The sequence below is a fragment of the Pteropus alecto genome, unplaced genomic scaffold (genome assembly GCF_000325575.1).
Source record: "Pteropus alecto unplaced genomic scaffold, ASM32557v1 scaffold224, whole genome shotgun sequence".
Lineage (NCBI taxonomy): Eukaryota > Metazoa > Chordata > Mammalia > Chiroptera > Pteropodidae > Pteropus > Pteropus alecto.
The window spans coordinates 628,455-647,054 of NW_006436289.1; the positions used below are offsets into that span (position 1 = coordinate 628,455).

At 48.0% G+C, this 18,600-nt stretch overlaps 1 protein-coding gene across 1 annotated transcript in view; it reads left to right on the forward strand.

The window, feature by feature from the left end:
• Positions 1 to 18,600, forward strand: part of DSCAML1 (DS cell adhesion molecule like 1) — a 327,482-nt gene that overhangs the window by 4,687 nt on the left and 304,195 nt on the right. The window contains 2 exon segments of the mRNA XM_006912769.1: positions 11,295 to 11,612; positions 14,774 to 14,920. Coding sequence (XP_006912831.1) covers positions 11,295 to 11,612; positions 14,774 to 14,920 — 465 coding nt within the window.

The window sequence follows — 18,600 nt, forward strand, 5'->3', positions numbered from 1 at the left end:
GCCCTAGCCGCTCCCGTCATGTGTGGTGTTGAGGCCGCTCCCGTCGTGTGTGGCGTTCCAGTAAGGGTTGTAGGAAGGAGGCACTGTGGTCTTAGAGAGAAGAGTGTAAAGGGCTGGGAGTAGCTCTTGAGGAGCAAACACTTCAGGGCAGCTGGAGTGCTTCTTTCCAGGGAGCCAACTGGGATGCCTGCAATGGGAATGTGGCCTCAGGAATGGTTTTGTCTGCATTACCAGAGTCCTGAGCAAATCCCTCACTGCAGGTACGACTCCAAGGCCTCCCAGGGTGTTTTTTTGCACATCTAATGATCTGGGAGGGCCCTGGTCCACCTGGAGCCCATAGAGGTTTCCAGGGATGTGGGGTGGAGCCTCAGGGAATGGCTGGAGGTAGAGAGAGGGAGGGCCAATGGGCAGATGTCAAACTCCCCACCAGCCCCGGCCCCAATTCTTTCAGCCAGAGCATTTTGTATACTGGAGTTTTGTAGGAAAATAAAAAGGACTGTAACTCACTGGTGTGGTAGAAATTTCACATTTCATTCATATCCTGGCTCTGCACTTGCTTGACATGTATATAACTTTGGGCCTCTCTCAGCTTCACTTTCTCTAGCTGTAAAATGAGCTTAAAGGAGATAATGCATGTAAAGTAGCCAGAGCATAGTTGGTGCTTAATAAACATTAGACCTTTCTTTTTTTCTGCATTGCTCTCACCTTCCTTCCTCTGCCCCGACCCCAAAACAGACCATTAGGTCTTGTACCGAGCAGTTGTGTTAATGAGCTGCAGTTCTGGCCAAGACAACTGGTTTAGACTTTGTACCAATAAGGAAGACCGAAAGATGGCCAGGACAGGGGACACCGCTTCTCCCTTCTATTTCCTGGCTGGGTAGCCTGCAGGACTTATCCTCAGCAAGATAGCTGAGGACATACAAGCACCTGGGTGTCCCTGGGGAGCCCCGCATACTCCCTTTCCTGGCCATGGCTAGTGGCAGCAGTGGAAAGGGTGAGGGCAGAGGTTGGCTCCAGACTTGGATTTGCGGGTGAGGCAAAGGTCAGTCTCCTACCTACCAAAGGAAGGCTGGGGTTGGTTGTTAAATCTCTACCACGGGTGGACAGAGTAAGAACTATTTGGAGTTAGTGCCGTAAAGCCTATGTAAATTGCCACACAGGGTGAGTCCCCATACCTTGTAACTGGATGGCTTCCTATGTCTCTCCCTATTGGGATGAGTCTCGTTGTGTTTCAGGTAGTTTTGTGTAGAGAGAATATCCTTGATAGCCCGTGACCTTAGGTGTCCCTGGATCACTCCTCCCTCCATGACCTAGTCAGCCACAGAGAAGCAGTACATGACCCAGAGGTCAAGTGCTGCCTATGGCAGGTTGTGACCTGTGGGTTCCATGGGTATGGGGGAGGCTATGGGCACAATAGCCTGTGTACCCTGTTTAACAGATGTTTGTCCAGTGCTGGTTTAGCGTGAACAGAAGTAGCCTTGGGTACCATGCCTGCCATCCAGCTGCTATTCCCCTCATCCATTCAGCCACCCCTGGCCCCACCTCCCTGTACCCTTGCTCTAAATGACGCTTGCACTGACAGTTTCCAAGGTCACTATCTTCGTTAAGAACAGAGTTATTCAAATGCTAGTTGCCTATCCATGAAACTGTGTGTGCATGTGTGTATGTGTGTGTGTGTATGTGTGTGTATGTGCACGCGCATACGTCGGAAAGAGCGTTGTCCATGGATCTAGAGAACAAAGCTCAGCCTGTCTAATTTAGGCACATTACTTAAGAGTTCATGTGCCTCTATTTCCTAATCTGTAAAATGGGCAAAATTACCCATCCTGACTGTCCCACAGGGCGCTTATTATTGTATGTGTGCAAGAAAGATGAGGGGCATACAATCGCATATCATGTGACGACACTTTGTAAACTGAACAAGGCAACATATAAACACACACATGTAAAAACCACGCAAAAATCAGTTTCAGCTGTATAAATGCTCTGCTGAAATCTGAGGTATAATTACTGTCATTTCATCATACGGGAACAACGAAGGTCTCACAGCTGTGTGTGTAGCTGTCTTCCCCTCCCTGGGCCCCCCACATACGAAGAATTTTCCTAGCCTTTGCTTTTCATCAGCATGGGAACAGCTGATAAGGCACAGCCAGGCTGGCAACAGTCTTCTTGGAACAGACTTGGCAGATTCCCCTGTGGCCTCAGTGTCCAGTGGGGTTAGAAGAGCCTCTCCTGGCTCCCTACCCTGGTCCTCAGCTGCATGTTTCTTCATAGTCTTCTGGACACCCTTCCCTGAGGATGATACTCCCTGCAGGGAATCCACAGTCTTGAGGGAAGAGCAATAGGCGCTGTGTACTATCTTGTGTGACCTCATAGCAATTACTGGAATCCAGGCCTTGAGAACACTACTGAGTCAAGGTCATGGCCGCCCTGCTTCTGGAGTGGCCTTCCAGAGCCACAGGGTCTGGGAAGGGTAAGGGATCTGCTCTGGGGGTATGAGAGGTAGAGGACTTGCTTGGGGATGACTGCCATGGGCAAAAAGCTTCCAGGGTGGCAGTCACCTTTATGGACTTGGAGTCCATCCCATCATCAGATGCCTGATCTCTGCAGCTTTCCCACAAGCACTGGTTCTCTCTCTGCTTTAGCACTTCCAGCCACAGGTAACTTTCCTTTCAAGGCAGCTCACTCCTGGTCACACAGTTCTGAATATTACAGAGCTCATCCTTAGAATCAGCCAAACGTCTTGTTCCTTCTGCTCACTGGTTCTGGTTCCAACTTTTAGGCCACACGGATCCAGGTGAAGCTCTCTTGACAACTATTTGACAATGTGTAGATAAATATGCTGCCCATCTGAGACCTCTCCTCTAGGCTTCCAGCATCCCTGGTCCCTCTTATGTGCCTTCAGAGATATTGTTTGATTTCTCCATGCTGCTCCTCCATTCCTGGGTTGCTGGTTCTGAAAGTGAGTGGCCAGAATTCAAAAAGTGGTGGAGATAGGGCTCTAGTCTGGCTAGCTGTGTACTGGCTAACTGTGTACCTGGGGTGAATTACTCTACTTCTCTAGGTCTCACTCTCCCCATCTGTAAATGGAGGAGATTGGACAGAATAATCTCTTAAATCCCTCAAGCACTAACATCCTTAGAATCAGCCAATCTAAATCTAGGAATCTAAATCTAGGAATCTCTGGGGACAACTGTGCTGTCTGAGCCAACTCCCTAGAAAGACCTTTCTGGGCATACAGGGCCTTCCTTTGACAGGCCTTGTCTAGAAGAGTGTGCAAGATTAAAGAGTCTGTTTGACTGTCAGCTGTTGCTCATAATTTCTCCTGGAGCCGATGGTGAGGGGCCTTGTAGGTTGAAGGATGACTGATCTTTAATGGGTCTCATAGGTTTCTGGTTGCTGGTTATAGGAACTATGGTTGTGCTAAGAATCTTTTTTTAAAAAAAGAAAAAAATTAGAAAAAAAAAAACCCGTGTTTCTGATAGACAGAGGTAGAGCACTTGGACACTGAAGCAGTGCTTTTCATTGGGGTAGAACCATCTCCCTAGGGGCATTTGGAAATTGGGGGATGAGGTGGTATTTTTTGGTATCTCAATAACTGGAGTAAGGAGTTGCTGGCATTTAGTTGATGGGGGGATATACTAGAGATGAAATGTTTGCTGTCTGGGACAGTGTCAAATAAATCAGAATTTTCATATCTCACATGGTTTCCTTCATCGGAAAATCTCCTTGTGGTATGTTCGCATCCTGGAGACAATCTGAGTCTAGAACGTAGTGTGCCCATTGAGAAATGCAGCCCGAGGCAAGCGAGACCTGGGTTTGAAATGTAGCTCCGTCACCACTTAGCTGTGCAACCCTAGGAAATTACTTGACCACTCTAAGATCCCGTTTTCTTATCTATAAAATGTGATCTTGTACAGTAGATGCATTAAAGGGTTGTCGTAAGGATTAAATCCCCTATAATGTAGGAGAAGGGCTCCTCACAGTGCCAGGTACAAAACAAATGCTAAAAAGAAATGGTGGCCACAATCATGGTAAAGATACTAGTAAAGCAGGTGTGCTAGGTCTGGGGGAAAGCTACAGACAGAAGGCACGGGACTCAGTCCTGGCAGCTCTTTCTTGTCCCAGGGAAAGTACCAACTCTGCCTGTAAACGCTCTGATGCTGTCTGGGGAGAGTCATCCTACCCTTCCCCAGGCTTTAGGTTCAGACTGTCTCTAAGGGACCAATGCACACTAGGGAGGTTTCCTGATGACGGAGCCAGACCTGTCTCGGTGATGGTTTGGGTTTTGGATACACACGAGGTTGAGCAGAGGCCCCTCAGGCTGATCTTCTCCAGACCCAGTTTTTCCAACTGTGGGATGAGAACAATTAGAGTTAAGACAAATAATATATCTGGTATGAAAAGTCTTTGTGTAGAAATGCTTTGGAGTAATCAACCTTGTAAATTAACCTAGGAAAGCTTGCCAGGCCACATCTGCATAAAAAACTCTTTGTGAGGCATGGGTGTGGCAATGCTTTGTTGTTGATTACACCGCTATTATTTTATTAACTCGATCACCAAATTAAGTTAATATGGTGTAAAGGTCCTATCAGCCAAGGCCATAAGAACTGTCTATTGTTGGGAAAGGTGATTTTGAAGTCCAGTATGGCAAATCCGCTTTTTTTCTAAGGAATGTTACTCTGAGTGTAGACAGAGGACCACTTGCATCAGCAATAGTTTCCTGACCCCGTGGAAGACTTGGTGAATCTGTTTTCTGGTGGGTCTGCACTTTAAACAAGCCCTCCAGGTGATTTTTATACATAGTAATATATGAGAACTACTGTCTTAAGTTGTTAATATTATTATCATTATTATAGGTGAGAGGTAAATATTTGTCACAGAATTTCTTTCACAAATATTAACTGCTTGCTTGCTATAATGGTAACACTTATAACAACAGCAGAAAATACTTAAGGAGTGCCAGGTACTTACATACACCAGAAACCATCATGTATATTAATTCATCCAAACTAATGACCCTTGAGGTAGATACAGTCACCCCCATTTTATAAATGGGGAAACTAAGGCACAGAGAAGTGGGGGTAATCTTGCCCGAGGTTACACTACTTATAAGTGGCAGAGCAGGGATTCAAACCTGGGGAGCCTGGTGCCAGAGTTTGGGTGGTTAACCACTGCGCTAAGTGCCTGAAGCTGTGCTAGCCCCAGGGGATAGAGTGGTGACCAAGACAGGAAGCTCACAGCCCTGCAGGGGAGCCCTGCCCACTCTTCCTGCCCCCCGCTCCCCTGAAAACCCACTACTTCCTCCCATTCACACTAGCTGTGCCCAGGCATGGATACCCCTTTCAGTCTCTTGCTTATCTGGGGTCAAGTATATTGTAGGGGCCCCAGCACTGTCAGATATTCCTAGATGAAAAGTCCAGGGAATGGGACAAGTAAATATTATATAGGAAGAGAACAAAATGGCTCACTTCGCCCTGTGGAAGTGGCAGGGTGTTAATATTTCAGTCTTCTCAGGTTGTCATTTACAATGATTGGAGATGATGACATGAGGATAATGCACTATGCACCTAGGAGGAAGCCTCAGTTGGTTAGACACCCACATTGCAACCAATGGGGGCCCATGAGTGTTGAATACAGAGGTGTCCGGTTTCCTTTGACAAACTAATCCCGATGGCCAGATGCAGAGGGAGAGCGAGTAAGTTGATGCAATGGATATTTAGGTTTCAGTGGTGACCCTGGGGGCAGCCCAAATGCCTGGGGGTGATTTCTGGTTTAAAAATATTGCTGTGCTATTTCTACACTTCTAATCTCCTAGCGATTTGGAGCCTGTTTTATGAAACACGGCATCGGGGTGGTGCTCAATGTTAAACGGAGGAGAAGATTAAATGGGTTTAAGTCTGGGCGTCTGTCACATCACAACCAAGCCCATAACTTCCATTTCCTATTAAAAATCCATTTCCCCCTTTGACCAGAAAAAGCTTTGCTGTTGATCTGAATGTCTCTCTCTTTATTTGTGAATTGTTTCCCCCTCCTCTTCTTCTTTCTGTAAATGTGCCTGGTTCTGTCTGCAGAGGGAAGAAAAAGCTGGGGGATGGCTGGAATTTAAGGAGAAAGTAGGAGTTTCCTGTCCAAAGATTTGTTTTCCAAATTAAGACTGGCTCCCAGAAAAGAAGTGAAGGAGAACTCTCATCAGGCCCCGAACTTTGAACCCTTCAGTGTTGTGACGGAAAATACTTGGGCTTGAGAGCCAGACAGACCTTGATTGAATGTTGGCTCCGTCTCCGTCTAGCTGTATGATCTCAGAGAATTTCTCTCCATGAGCCTCTTTTTCCTCACCTGTAAATGAAACTACAGGGCCCACCTCGTACCTTTGTGTAAGGATTAAATGAGAAAATGCCCTTAAAGCATACAAGCCCGGTGGCTGGCACACAGTAAGCACTCAATCGATGTTAGCCTCCTTTCTTTTGAGAACTCTGTACCATTAGCCAGGCCAGTAAGCCTTCAGGGAAATGGGTGTATGACCAAAATGAAGTTAGGCATAGGCCTACAAGAACTTGAATAATTGCAGTCTCCTCTGCCATGGGAGATAATTCAGTGTGCACCTAGGAAGAAGCCTGTGGACTTCCCCAAAGCCTTTCGCCACTGAGGGCCAAACGTCAATCCAGCTGTTTTTGTCCCTTCCCCCCGAGTCCTACCCAGTGCTCCTACTTCGAAGGCTTCTGTAGAGTCCCCCAAAGATGCCACACCCATACCTGTCACTGAGCAGTGGCTATCCTTTCTCTAGAAGTACCTTCATTCAGATCTTCCTTTGAAGCTCAGCTCAAGCCCGCAAACCGCACCCCCCGCCCCGGCCTCCCGTTCTCGAAGCTTTTTCTGTGGCTGCTGAACAACTTACTTTCCCCTCCCAGTGGCTCACATCTGAATCAGTACTCAGCTCTTGCTGCACACTGCCCTGGGCTATGGGTTAACCCTTTTCTGTTCTCCATCTCTGTTGTAAGCTCCTGGCAGGTAGAGCCATTCTCCTTTGTCTTTGATGTCTTCCACCACACCTGGGGGTCTGCTGATCACGTGGAACAAAAGTCTTTCCTGGTCCCTGGGTCAGAAAGGAGCAGGGGGAGGAGAGCATTGAACTGTGCAGGAATAGGCTGAGAGGAAGTAGGGATGGAGGGGTTGGAATTCTGCAGGGCTGCAGAGGGGAGCTGTGCCTTCAGCCCCCCTTTGTGAGTAAACTTAGGCACGCTGGACCCCTAAGGGGAATTGCTGGGACAGGAATAGCAACCCCTTCTCTCATATTCTCCCATCCTCATTATAGGGAACCAAGTACTTTCACATTCTGTTTTACCTCCTGGGCAGCCCTAGGGGGCAGGTAAGATGGTGCAGCCTTCCCCCTTCTGACATTGAAGCTCAGGCAGGAAAATGGGCTTGCCTGAGGTCACACAGCAGGTCAGGGGTGAGCCCCAGGAGGGACGATAGCTGTCAGACTCTTTCCAGGGCTCTATTATACCAGCTTCCGCTGTGCTTCTCTTAAAGCTTGCTAAGCCTTTGTCACTGCTCTGAAGACTCCAACAGGAGCCTGAGAAGGCAGGAAAGCCCCACCACAGAGGCCACACCAGACTCCATGAGGTTGGAGTGAGGCCCTCGGGTCATCGCTCCTTCCCTTCTATGTTGGGGTGACTGCACATACCCAATGCTGCTGCAGCCACTCACTGGTGCCCTTGTGCCAGCCTTCTTAGAACGTAGCAGAGAATTGAGGTGGTCTGTATCTCAGTTTCCCCTTTATGGATTTGCTCATTCCTCTCTGTTGGCAGGTGGGGTGAGGCTAAATTAATGTTTATTGAAGGGCTTCTGAATTTTGGGCCGACAGGTGCCTTGTGATGGTAAAATATGAGCCCAACGTAAGTGCAAAATGCTATTGTTTTACACCTGAGGGTGATGTTTCATGATGGCAATGCACTGTCAGAGCCATAAGCAGAAATGAATGGTTTGTCTAATCCTCCCCAGCTCCCCCAGACTCAGAAGACAGCAGCTCACATCCCGGGGTGGGAGAAATATGAGGCTACTCTCCTTTCGCTATAAATCTGCTGTTTCATCAGCCCTGACAGGTGGCTGGACAATCCCAGTCAATTCATCAATTAAATCTACCCATTTGTAGTTGCTGAGAACCCCGTGTCCTTGGCTCTGGCGGGATCTGAGGCCTCCCCCCACCCTGAGTGTAGGAAGGCTGCTGTCATTGTGGCTGGTGCTCCTGGTGGGAGGAGACAAAGGCCTGGGAAAGGGGCTGCCTGGGCAAGCAGGAACCTAGGACAGATCTCCAGCCAGGAGAGGAGACTAAGAATGTGTGTTTTGGGTGAGGTTTAGCTAAAAGAAGTGACGGGGAGGGGAACCCGGCCAGGAAAACCAGATTTGGTGGTTTTATTTGTCTTCAGTGTGGTTCATACAATAGAGCAGTTCCATCCCCAGGCTCTGAAAGTGAGGCAGAGTTGGGTTCTGGTCCCAGCACTGGCACTTTTATACTCTGTGTTACTTTGGGTAAGTTAGTTAACTTTGGGTCTTAATTTCCTTGTCTGTAAAATCGAAATATAATAATAACATCCTTAGGGAGTCATGAAGATTGAGATAATATCTATAATGGGTCTTGGAAGGAGCCTGGCCTGTAGTTAACAGTGAAATCCATGGTAGTTATTATTATTTCTGGTGGTATTATCATTACAGGGATGACATCATACTTATCCTTAAATATTTTCTTACTCTGTCCCTCGAATCAGATAATTTCTGAGTTCCTTTTCATAAAGAATCTTTCTGAGCTTCTTAAGTCCATTTGTCAGGTACAGTGTGGAGTCTCTTCCTTGATGGAGTTTTGTTCCCAATATCCACAAAGCTGCCATAGTAAGGGTATGTGATTAAGTTGTCTCAGGAAGTACCCAGAACCCCAGAGTGATGACCTCTGCTCCCACAAGCTAAGTGTTGCCTGAAACGTCAAGTCCAACAGGGGCCCCTCTCAGGAGGAGTGTGCGTGCATGTGTGTGTGTGTGTGTGTGTGCGCGCGTGTGCGCTCACACATGTGTGCACACAGGTATGCAGGGGTATTAATCCTGTTCTTGGCCAGTTGAATATGGAAGTTGATGGCCAGGGGAAAAGTCCTCCCTTTATTAGTGCAGTGGTTACAATCACCTAACAGTTGAGAAATCAGACTCTGGGCTTAGATTGCCTGTGTCTGCATCCCAGAGCCCTCGCTTGCTGGTTGTGGGGTCTTGGGTGAGTTGCTTTGATCTCTCGGTGCCTTAGTTTCCTCATTTGTAAACTGGGATAATAATAGTACCTACCTCATAAGGTTGTTGGAGGATTTAAAGAGATCATCTAAGTTAAGTGCTTACAACAGTGCCTGGCACGTAGAGGATGCTTAACAAATATTTGTTGAATGAATCTCCATAAGGAAGTCTTTCAAAAGGTGAGCAGTTTCATGGAACGGGAATCTGGTAAGCATGGATCTTCAGAGAAGCCTTCCAAAGCCTCAGTTTGCTTACCTGTGAAATGGTGTGCTTTCATGACTTGGAGATTACTGCAGCCACTGAGAGCTGGGCATGCTCTGAGCTTCTTAGGGTCCCTGGGTGGGCCACTTTCCTCTTCCACAGAGAAGACTTGCTCAACCACCAACAATGGAATTGTCACAAGGGGAGGCAGTGTGGAGAGGAGGATGGAAAGGCGATGCTGCTCCTCCTGTCCTGGAGCTTTTCATCCACTAAGGATGCAATGCCTGGTGGGGACAACGAATGCATTTGCTGCTAAGAGAACGCCTCTGACACCGCAGCAGCAAGGAGCCCATGAATGTGTTTTCCAGCACTGTTGCTAATGGCTTCATCGCGGCTTTTTATGAGATGATGTGAATTGCTCTGACCAATAAGACTTAATGGCCTCCTTCAATGAGCTGCCTGGTATATTCCCCCTGGAGGCTCTGCTCAGAGTTAAGCCAAGAATATTAATACAGTCCAGATGCAGGCCCTCCCCCTTTCCATAAAGTTGTGGAAATTGAGGTCAAGTTGGGTCCCCTGCAATGTTCTTTAAACAAGCAGCAGAGTGGTTTGTTTGCTCCTTGATCTTCCTGGTGGAGAGGGAGTGCCTTACAGCTGGAGACCTGGGACAAGGCTCTCTTCCTCTGGGTTTGCCTCCACTTGTTCAGAGGTGGCCTTTCTTATAGTGTCAGGTAGGCTCCTTAGCAGGGAGGGAGGACCCTGATTCCACCGCTCAGGGCTGCTTTCCATAAGGGCGGAAAAGACTGAGACCCTAAGCTGGGATGAGAGTTGCAGATGTCCCCGTCAGGCGTCCCTGCCGTTGTCTGGTAGCTGCAGTTGTGAGCATGTTCTCCCATGTGATTGAGAGTTGCACTGGCAACATGTCAGAGATCAGGGGTCTTCCAGCCTTGTCTAGCCTCCCCCCATTTTACAAGATAAGGAGCAGATGATCAGAGAGGGGAAGGGAATTCCACAGTCAGTCATGTCAAGGCCAGATTTAGAACCTGGGTGGGACTTTTGCTCCCCAAGCTCAAATTTATCCACCTACAATACTGTCGGTCCTCATTCAGCCTTCTGGGGCTATGCATTTTCCAAACTGACCTACAGAGGTAGAGGACAGATCTCAAGGTCTCCTGCAGTCTTCTGTCTTCCAGGTAAGCATCCCCACTTCCTGCAGCCATTCCTCCTAGAACATATTCTTACATCTACTGCCTTTCAGCTGTGGTGTGGTGGAAAGTGCACTAAATCCTCTTTAGGAACAATGGGCTCACATTTTGATTCTGTAGCTTGTTGGCTGTGTCATCTCAGGCAAATCATGTAACTATTTTGAGGCTATAAAAGGGAATGACAAAAAGGAGGTGATACCGTCTTCTCTCAGGTTTGAGCAGACGAACTGAGGTACTGGGCATGAACCTGCCTGCGTATAGTAGCTGCTCAATAAATATTTATTATCTAAGCAATTTCAGTGTCTCTCTTAAGGTATGAGTGCTAATAGTGGACCATGGCTTCAGACTCTCCAACACCTCTCTCCATGGACTTGGCTTAGCATGGAAGATGAGACGTTTCAACTGGTGCCATTCCTGTGCTAGGCCGGAAGCTTCTGTAGGGCAGGAACTGTCTCTTATTCACCTCTGCCGGTGCCTGGTGTGTAGTCAGCACTCAGTAAGCGCTTACTGAATGACGGGTGCTCCACTGTTACCTGGGTATGGGCTTTGCATGCCTGCTGGCCTGCAGGGTATTACTAGAGTGCTAACAGAGCCTCTCCCCTCTCCTCTCCTGCAGCCCGCCCTGAAGATGTCGGCACCAGCCTCTACTTTGTAAATGACTCCTTGCAGCAGGTGACCTTTTCCAGCTCCGTGGGGGTGGTGGTGCCCTGCCCGGCTGCAGGCTCCCCCAGCGCGGCCCTTCGATGGTACCTGGCCACAGGGGACGACATCTACGACGTGCCGCACATCCGGCACGTCCACGCCAACGGGACACTGCAGCTCTACCCTTTCTCCCCCTCCGCCTTCAATAGCTTTATCCACGACAATGACTACTTCTGCACCGCGGAGAATGCTGCCGGCAAGATCCGGAGCCCCAACATCCGCGTCAAAGCAGGTAAGGGACCAGACACTTGCTTCCCTACCATGGAGCTCAGTTTGAAGGGCAGAAATGGAGAGTGGGCAGCACCTGTCATTCTGAAGATATGTGTGTCACGTGCTGGGGGCGGGGCCGGGGGGGCGGGCTTGGAAAAAGTCAGTCCCTCAAGGAAAGTTTTGTTGTTCTTTGGAATCTTAGCTCTGCCACTTACTACATATCCTTAGCAGAGAACACACCTTTCTGAGCTTCAGTTTCCTCATCTGCAAAGCTGATACCAGTACCTACCCTGACCATCACTACATATGATGGTTAAATGAGATAACACTTATTTAAATTAAGTGCTTATTTCAATGCTTGACTCATGGAAGACATCCATTGAGTTTCTTGGGAGGAAAAAAACTTTTTTATTGAAATAGAATATATAAAGAGAAGTGCACTTATTGCATGTACGCAGCTTGATGAATTTCCACATTTTAACTAATTTCCAGATCAAGATAGACAATATCAGTAGTTCAGAAGTCCCCCTCACGCCTTTTTCTGCCACCACAACCCTAGAGTCACAGTCCTGACTTCTAAAAATATTGATGCTTGCTGGTTTTTGTACTTTATATAAACTGAGTCCTACAATATGTATTCTCTTGAATCTTTGGCTCACTATGCTGTGCATAGGTATAGGATTGCTGTATAGTATTCTGTTGTTTGACTGTACTGTGCTTTATCCATTCTGCTGTTGATGGACATTTGAGTGTAATATATCTCATGAGAACGGGCATTTAGGTAAAATTCATGATAGGAAACATAGCAACGAAGGATTCTGGTCTTTGGAAGAACTGATAGCGTCAAGGAAGTGAGGGTTTCTCAGATGGTCTCTTTAAAGAAAATAGAGAGTCACATGTGTCCGGATTAGGTCTGCAGGCCTGGAATGGCTTAGATCAGATACTCTTAACTAGGATGTCATGATACACTGCTCTGTCGTCATCAGTTTTAAGATGTGTCTCAAATTGTGAAAAAGGCACTTAGGTTGGGAGAATAATTTTCTTAGAATAGCCTTTTTTGGGTGGGAGAGGACAGGTAGCATTCTAGCCAGCCCACTGCAGTTTCGTGAGGCCTTGAGTGCACCATCTTTCCTGGCAGGAGAGAGTGGGTTCTGGGGAAGGTCTCCCAGCCCGGATGCCTAGAGACAGACCCTGCAAGATCTCTGATTCCCTGGGTCCTTCCGGCTCAGGAGTGCCTCTCACAAGCACAAGGTTCCAAGTAGCTGGGAACAGGTGTGTGTAGGGGGTGAGGTGGGGTAAGAGTTCTTGATTAAAGAGTCGGTCTTCATATTGTTGGGGAGGGAGTGTGGACCCAGAGCCATGCCCAGGTTATCTCCCCTGGGGCTTCCCATGTAATTGCTTTTTGGGAATAGGTCCTTAGCACTGTTTTCCTAATACAATACCAGGTGCCAGGCTGGGAGCACTGAGGCCAGGATTTGGAGCCTGGAAGATTGGGCTAAAAGAAAGTGATGTCACATTTCCTGTTACATACCCTTTACTGGGTTAGAATTAAATTTTCACAATAATCCTATAAAGTGTTTCTTACAAATGAGGGACTAAGACAAAGAGGAGTTAAGTCACTTCCCAAGAGCACATAGCCAGTTAATCACAGAGATGTAGCTATAATGACACAACATTGATGCAGTGCTTTCCATAGGCCAGGCTTTCTACGTGCTGCGTTGTTGTTGTTGTTGTTGTCGTCGTTATTAATTTTCTTTTAAAGATGAGGAAGCTGAGGCACAGCTGCTCAGGGGAGAAGGCAGGGCCTGCTTGTTTGACACTCTTAACCACTGGCCTTTGCCAGCTCCTGGGACTATCCTGGTGGGGGTGGAATGCCCTAATCCCAACCCTTTCCCCACTTCCCCTCTGCCTCCCTCCAGGGTCAGCTTCTCTTTGTTGCCTCTCTGTAATCCCCACAACCAAAGGCAATCCTTCCTCCATTCCTTTCTGTTTACCTCAACTGTATCTCTTCCTGTCACAGCCACAAAACAGAGATGGGAAAGAATGAAGACGTGGGGAGGGCCGGGAAGGGCTGGACAAACTGGAAACACAGCCAATTAACAGGCTCTTGATGAAGGCAGAGGGGCTGCAGGTGCACAGCCGGAGGGGCTGCTGGGTCCTGAGTGTCGCCCTGGCAACCATGGCAGGGAGAGCAGGAGGGCACGCTGCCCAGGTGCCTGCTGCGGGACAAGGTCGGTGGGGTTCTGGATGCTCCAGCTCTGCTTGGCAGAAAAGGGGTGGAAGGATGAAGTGAGCCCCTGGGATGGGGCAAGCAGAGGAGGACAAGGGAGAGGCTGAGGCAGGCCCCTTGGCCCTACCCCTAAGGCTGGGGCAGGCTCACCCATGGGACCTGACATGTAGAGCGGCCGCAGGTGACAGCACAGCAGAAACCAGCAATGGGACCACGGCAGGAGGCCTCCATTACACTGTGGATGAAGGGATAGTTCTGAAGGCAGGGGCAAGGCCTGGGGACTGTTCATGTCTCTGGCGTTCTTCATTTTCAGAGACAAAGATAGTTTCAAATATTCTCTCCCACAAAATCACCAAGCCCTCCAGAAAGTTCTGTTTATATACTCCATTTTCCCAAACTGCTTTTCACAATGAAGTGGCACAAAAATCTGTTGTTAGACTATGTGTCAGTTTTTATTTTGGCAATTTATGGTCACAACTATTGCCACATGGGCCCAAGAATAATGTAGGAAATCAAGTTTGGTTTCCTTAGAGGAATTCTAGTGTATTTCCTTATTAGTCACACGTACCCTTGTTGAATATGCTCACATTGCAGGGCTTAGGTACTTCCCTCAAGGTCCTTACAATCTAATACAGCTTGTTAATATTCACCGAAATTGGAAAGGTTAGAAACTGGATTATGGTCTGGCAGAGGAAGGCTGGATATTTTAGAGGGAGAATGGGCCGCCCAGTGGAACAGGGAGGTGGTTGCTAGAGAAGGAGCTGCACAGGCAGGAATAAGATCATGAAAGGGACTTCTGGGCTGGGTAAGTGGAAGGTAGGAGGAAGAGGTGATGGAGGCTGAGGTTTGGAGGTGTTGAGGAAGTCACACTGGCTTTCTCAGCCCCACCCCCCACCATGTCCCAATTGAGCCTCATGACACTGTCATCTTCCCCGCCCCCCATCTCTCTGCAGTTTTCAGGGAACCCTACACCGTCCGGGTGGAGGATCAAAGGTCAATGCGTGGAAACGTGGCCGTCTTCAAGTGCCTCATCCCCTCTTCAGTGCAGGAATATGTTAGCGTTGTGTCCTGGGAGAAGGACACAGTCTCCATCATCCCAGGTAAGAAAAAACCTTGGGGCCACAGCAGCCGAGGGAGCTGGAGTGGGGGAGAGATAAAGCAGAGTGCTGAGTTGGTTGTTGAGCTCACCAAGATCTTGAGATTGGTTCTGGTGAGCAATTTGTTATTGTTTGGAATGCTCTGGCCAAAAAGTGCCTTTCATCTTGTCTGGGTACATCTCTGTGTGGGGTGGTGAAAACCCATGTGCCAGTGGCCTCTGTTGGGTATGTGAAGTTCCCACCAGACACTCCCTAAAGGCGTGGAGTCCCCCTCCTTCCTGACCCCAGGGTCTTTACTTGTTCTTGCCCTTAAGGATAGAAGGCAAGGCTGGAAGCACCTTATTTGTGAAAGGTTGTAGGGAGAGGCAGATCAGAGGCTGGTTTGTGATCCGTGTTCCTCACTGAAGGACTAGAGCAAGGAGCACTGGATTCTCACAGGAGTATATAGGACGTTTCTTCCCGTTGGTTGGCTAAAGACTCTGTCAGAATTCAAGCCGGCGTCACTCCCTGCCTGGCAGTGGGAGTAGAAGTTAATAATACGTCGCAGGTTCACCTCGTTAGAACTGTTGCGATTGCGAGCCTTTCGTTATCGGTTTCTTTTTCCTATTCAGCGTTCTCCCTTCAACAGAAAAACACATCTAGACACCCTAAGAGAGGACCTTCGAGTCCCCCAAACGCCTCTAGGCTTCCAGTTACAAAACCCTGGTCCCCACCCCCTCTCCTTGTTCCAGCATCCCTGACCTTTATCCTGGCATACTGCAGAGGCTCTGCTGCCCTTTCTTTCTTTCTCTACCAAGGACCTTGGTTTTCCTTCCTGTAAAATGAAGGAACTTGACCCAGTGCTCTCTGAGTGCCCCTCCAGCATTGATGTCCCATCGCTGGTCACACGAAATGATTCTTTTGCTCAAGGTTTTCAGGTTAGTTGGGGAAGACAGACTTCTGTGCATGAAACCTGTAAAGCAGGGGCTCTCGATCTTGTGACACATTTGAAACTTTGATAAGCTTGTCAGTGCCTCTAGGAGTAGAAAATGGGTGCCAGCAGTTGTAATGCTCCTTAGTTGGTTCCAGTGTCTAGCTAGGAGAAGAACCAACACTTGGGTGTATTTATAGCTAATGTGGCAGGCTACTTTTTTTGAGACATTAATTTGTGTTTTGCTCTTGGTACTTCTTTTTTCTGTTAGTTCCAAGCAGATGGCCAGGCCATTATATCTTCTGGCCTCAGAACTTATAGTGTGATAGGAATCCAAAGTTACTTGAAGATGGCTACTCCTCCTGCCTTTTGTGAAACCATAAGTGAACAGGAAGGGTTAGGATGGGTGCTCTGGCTGGGGAAGAGGGCCTCTGAGGGCAACGGACAAACAAGAGACAAATGAATGCCAGAGACAGGGATGGTGCTGTGGGGAGAGGTTGGACCCCACAGGGGTGGCTTTGTGAGGCTGCATGGGATCTGGGACAGAGAGGCTGGGTTCTTGCGTCCAGATGAGGCATGAGGCACACAGCCTTAGACCCAAAGGGACCATGCAGGCAGGGATAATGGGCTGCTGAGGGCCAGAAAGACCCTGGACCCTGGCATATCTCTGGAGGAAGCCCCGATAATGATGGAGACTGAATGTCCTGTCTATTTAACAGAGTCGGATTGAAGGTGATTTAAAGAATATAAAAAGAACTGCGGTACCTCTTTTACACTTGAGTTTATGGACTAAGACCTATATTCATTAAAATAATAATAATAATAATAGTAATAATAATAATAATAATACATTTTGAGTGCTTACTATATGCACTGGGCTAAGAAACTTTCATGTATGATCTCATTTTTATCTTCCACAAAAACATCCATAAGTGTATTTTTTACCTTCTACTTTACAGAGAGGAAACAGGCTCAAGAAGTAAAGTAACTTCTTCTGGGTCACATGTCTAGTAAGCAGAGAGGCAGGCAGGGCTTGAATCCAGGTCTGTTTTCTCAGCCTGTGCACTTAACCCCATGCAGAACTGCCTCCCCGCACCTGTACAAATGTATGCAATAAAGTGTTACAAAAGAGTCTTGTGTGCGGCAGGCAATGAGGGCCTCAGCCTCCAGAAGGGGAAAAAAATCAATGTCGGTTTTTAGGGAAGGCTCTGTGGAACCAAGTTGGGTGCAGTGATTAAGAGCCTAGAATCTAGGACCAGGCTGCCTGGGCTTGAAACTCATTCCATTGCTCACCATCTGGGCAAGTCGTTTATCCCCTCGTTGTCTCAGTTTCCCCAACCATAATAAATTGAGGATGATGGTTAACTACTTCATAGCGCCCAAGTAAGAGAGAAATGAGTTCATATATGTAAAATGTTTTGAACATTGCCTGACACACTGGAGTGGGCTGTAGCTATGATGATTATTAGTAGATGGAAGAGAGCGTTCTCCTCTGTCCTGCTGCTTCCTGTTATGGTGTATTTATTTTTATGTAACAGGGTCTGTGTTCCTCCTAGACTGAGCTTCCTCCCAAGGATGGGAACTGGGTTGTTTTCATCTTAGCTCCTAACGCATCACCTTGCACACACAGGGCAAATTCTTACCAAATGTTCAGTGGGTTCATGAATGGATGGTCAGGAGAGTTCCGAAGGAATGTGGCAATAGCACAGACAGAGGCAGTGAAATAAGGATGAGCGTGTTGGGCATGTGGTAGTGAGTAGCCCAGCTCGGAAAGGTTAACTTAGCTCCTGAGCATAGGAGCTAGAGGCAGTGAGCTTCCCCCTGCGGCCCTTGTAGTTGGTTGCTTCAGGGCTGTCTTTCATGTCAAGACTGGGCTGGTGGCCCCAAAGGGCGTAATTATCAGGGAAGTGGGCTTGATACTAATCTGCAGGGCTCTGTTAAACTTCGGTTCTGCAGAAGCCCTTTTTTTCCTTCAGCCTTGGAGAATTTTTCTACCCTGCTCCACTCTCCAGCCCCATCCATAATCATTCTAGATTCTTCTACAGCTACATTTTAGATCCAGGGATACAAATTCAACTGACATGCTCCCAGAGGAATCCATGAGAACCAAAGAGAGTGGAGTTTCACTTCCTCTAGGCTCTGTAGCTGAGTGAGGGGCCAGAACTTGGGCCCACATGCTGCATGCTTCAATTTTAGAAAATTCAAATTTTTTATTGATTCTTTTTTTCATAAAAATAGGATTCTCTGCCATTCATACACTGTACCATGTGTTGGCTGGGAGGTTGGATGGCAGCACAGTGAGTGGAGATTTAATGATTAGGTTGCTTTGAGGTTAAGGAAGGATCCAGGAGCCTGAATTACGTCTTGTCTCAGGGCTTCTAGAGCAGGAAGAATGGTATTGACTTTGATCTCTGGATCTGCAGGGCTGGGCTCCGGTCTTTCACAAAGCATGGGACTAGCAGGAGCAGGTGCTAGAGATCAGGAGAAGGGACGGAGGCTGATGTGGGTCATTCAGGCCCCCGGAGACATCTCCTTTAGAAGAACAGGTGCCCTGCAAGGAAGGGGCCGATGGGGTGGCTATATGCCCCTGTGAATGAGGAGCCTGCCCTTCAGTGCCTTTCTCTGAGGGGCTTTGGAAGGCATTAGAGGCTAAACAAGCTCTGCGAGTTGGGTATTTGCTCACAGGTTAGCCTTCCCAGCTGTCCACAGTTGGGAGGGGCAGGTAAGCCTCCTAGAGCTAGCCGCTGAAACTCTAAGCAGCTTTTTGGTTGTG